This window comes from Malus domestica, chromosome 02 (assembly GCF_042453785.1).
Source record: "Malus domestica chromosome 02, GDT2T_hap1".
Lineage (NCBI taxonomy): Eukaryota > Viridiplantae > Streptophyta > Magnoliopsida > Rosales > Rosaceae > Malus > Malus domestica.
Genome location: NC_091662.1, coordinates 22,850,891 through 22,854,043, shown reverse-complemented (window position 1 = coordinate 22,854,043; position 3,153 = coordinate 22,850,891). Strand labels below are relative to the sequence as shown.

Here is a 3,153-nt window from a genome sequence, read left to right as displayed (position 1 = left end):
TAATATCACTTAAAAATAAAAAGAAAAAAAATTGAAAGATATCTTACCAAAAAGAAAAGGAAGGTACATATATAACAAAAATTCAGTTTTCATTAACAATCATGCACAAAACGAAAGTGTGGACGAAAAAAAATTACAAATTGGATAAAAAATTCCCATGGTTATAAGGTAATCAGATAACTTCTGTGATAAAAAAAAAAAAAAGGGATTTAAATCCTTGTTGTAGATTCTGTTAGCATTGAGCTCAAAATTAAACTTTCATCAAGTCTCCCTCATATAAAATACTAATTTATCCATTCCAACCGTTTAACCTATTTAATTATCACGAGATCTATTTCTAAATATCTTATTATCATGATAACTATTTATTCGATTAAGCCTAAAAAATTAAATCCAACACTTTACACTTGGGGAATCTCCAATTACTCTCTAAACAATGCAATTATTAACCAGACATTAATCATAAACCACTTATCAATAATTTATAGGCATAGAGTACACTGTAGTGTTAAGATCACTTAGCCACTGATCAACAACAGCTAGCTGGCTCATCTCAACCATCTCTACCCGGCTAGTGCTACCCGACCTGGCTTCAGCACCCGAGCCAACTCCACTATTTCTCCTTTTCAGCTTCGGCGGCCCACTATCCGACGAGGAAGAAGAAGATGAAACCTCCGGGGCTCGACGCTTCCCTGTTACCCGAACCGGCTCGCATCCCGAGCCAATAAGGTGAGGGAAATTGAGCTTGGCTTTGGAGCCGCGCATTTTAAAAGCGGCTTGGTCGTAAGCCAAAGCCGCACCCTCAGCCGTCTCATAAGTTCCAAGCCACACTCTTGCCCCGTTCTTCTTGGGATCCCTAATCTCCGCAGCGTACTTCCCCCATGGCCTCCGCCTCACTCCCCGGAAGTGCTGCCCCAACAATGGTGTACAAGTCTCGCGCGCCACCACTATCTCTTCCCTGACAACCTCCTGAGGCTCCGGTTTTGCGGGTGTGGTCTCAATAACATCAACGTGATGGTGATCTGATGACATACTCCACCCGTCCGTGCCATCAGACAGAGCACCAACAACGTCATTAGTGTCTTCCAGCTCCACTTTAAATGGCATGTCGCTCCAACTTTTCGTCAAGAAAAGTTTGCTGAAGCTTAAACTCCGGCAGTACATCGGGGGAGGACTGCCTGAAGCTGTCGCCGATGATTCTTGCAAATTAGTATCAAAATTGTCGTCGAGAAGGATCGACTCCAAAAGAGCAAAGTCAGCCTCCAAGTAAATATGTTCAAACATTTTTACTTATTAGGGTTTTGGAGTTGGTTTTGAATAGGGTTTTGGATGTTGAAGGATGTAGTAGTCGTACTGCAATAGTAGTTGTTGTTGTGGGTTAAGCCTTGTGTTGTGTGTATTTATATGTGGGCAAGGAGAGCATGCGTATATCTGTAACTTTTTAATTTACCAGTACTGTTATCATTTCCATGAAACTTCGTTATTGATTAATCAGGGTTTTTCCGCCACATGCATTATCTGTTACAAATATTTGTTTACTAAATAAATAAGTTACTACTTTTGTGGGATTAACTAATTAATTCATCTATTTGTCAGTGACTCATCTCATCTACTTTTTATATATTTTAAGAAAACAGTGATTGCAACATGCTAAATTGCTGCATGACCATGGCACAGTACAGGTCATATCCTTGGCCTTGGCCAGAATTATTCTCTCTATGTGTTGGTTGGTGCCTTGATGGTAGCAACTAGCATGCATCCACGTAATAGTCCAAATACCAACTCTTTTATATAGGATCGTTAGGGGAAGGGATCCCCATTTTCTTAAAAAAAAACGAGATTAGTTGTGAGCCACTTCGCATCAAACTTCAATGATCCAAATTCTCTATTTTATAAGTCACGATTCATAGATCAACTTTTTTAAATTTCAATTCAAATAAAAAATCATTTGCCTATTTAATTATCATAATGAAGTTTCAATGTTTCTTAGAGAATAAAGTATTCATCAATTTCTTTGAACTCAATTAGATGTCTAAAATATTTCCACTTTGGTTAATATTTTGTAAAGATGATCTATGAAGTGGAACTTGATAAAAAGACAGTTTGGATCGTTAAAGTTCAATGTGATGTGAGCCTTACAACTAATCTTTATTTTTATAAAAAAATGAAAATCATTTCCCTTAAAAGCTTCTCTTATGTGTGTGTGTGTGTGTGTGTAGAGAGAGAGAGAGAGAGAGAGAGAGAGAGAGATATATATATATATATATCACTCCAGATAATGCACTCATAAAGTAAATAATTGAAAAAATACATATAAATGTAAATAAAAATAAAAAAGAAAAGATTTATAATTTTCTAATAACAATTGGGTGACTTTGATCTATTGGGTTCTCAAAATGGAATAATATTCATCATCAGTTGTGTTTTTTCCCCCAGAGAGATATATATATATATATATATATATATATATTACTCCAGAGAATGCACTCATAAAGTAAATAATTGAAAAAATATATATAAATGTAAATAAAAAAAAAAGAAGGGATTTATAATTTTCTAATAACAATTGGGTGACTTTGATCTATTGGGTTCTCAAAATGGAATAATATTCATCATCAATTGTGTTTTTTCCCAGCTAAACAACAAAACTATTACTTTGTTAATTATGAATTGGAGAAATGCCAACAGGATCCTCTCCGGATCTTTTTGGTGAGGATCCTGAAGATTCGTTAATTGATTTCGTTCACATACATTGTGCGGTTAGTTTTTGTCAGATACTGTTTATATTTAATTTTAAATAAAAATATTTAAAATGATTTCTAAACGCACGATATACGATGAACGAATACGATTCACAAATTTCTTGAATCCTCACAAAGAGAATGCAGTCAGGATCCAGATTCGGAGAAATAAACCACCAAAACAACAAACTAGCTAATTATTTTGTTAGGTATGAGATAGGCACTAATTATTAATTTCTCAAACTTCGAAAAATAAAATAAAAAAAACCCTACACTTACAATTTACAAGTTGATAGTTTTAAATTTAAACCTAGAAATACTTCATGGTGTATATGTAAAATACAAAGAACTTTACGATCCATTTTCGTGGGGTATGGAGTGTTTCAGAGATTTTCCGCGTCTCTCGTACCCG

General features: G+C 35.1%; 1 protein-coding gene across 1 annotated transcript; it reads right to left on the bottom strand.

Annotated features, from left to right (window-relative positions):
• Positions 1-206: 206 nt before the first annotated feature.
• LOC103407224 (ethylene-responsive transcription factor 2-like) lies at positions 207-1,377 on the bottom strand. The gene has a single exon (XM_008346172.4). The coding sequence runs from the start codon at positions 1,282-1,284 to the stop codon at positions 475-477; it is 810 nt and encodes a 269-aa protein (XP_008344394.1). The 5' UTR covers positions 1,285-1,377; the 3' UTR covers positions 207-474.
• Between the last annotated feature and the right edge of the window lie 1,776 nt (positions 1,378-3,153).

Excerpts from the sequence above, each read along its gene's own strand:
- LOC103407224 (XM_008346172.4), bottom strand. The coding sequence starts at position 1,284 with ATGTTTGAACATATTTACTTGGAGGCTGACTTTGCTCTTTTGGAGTCG.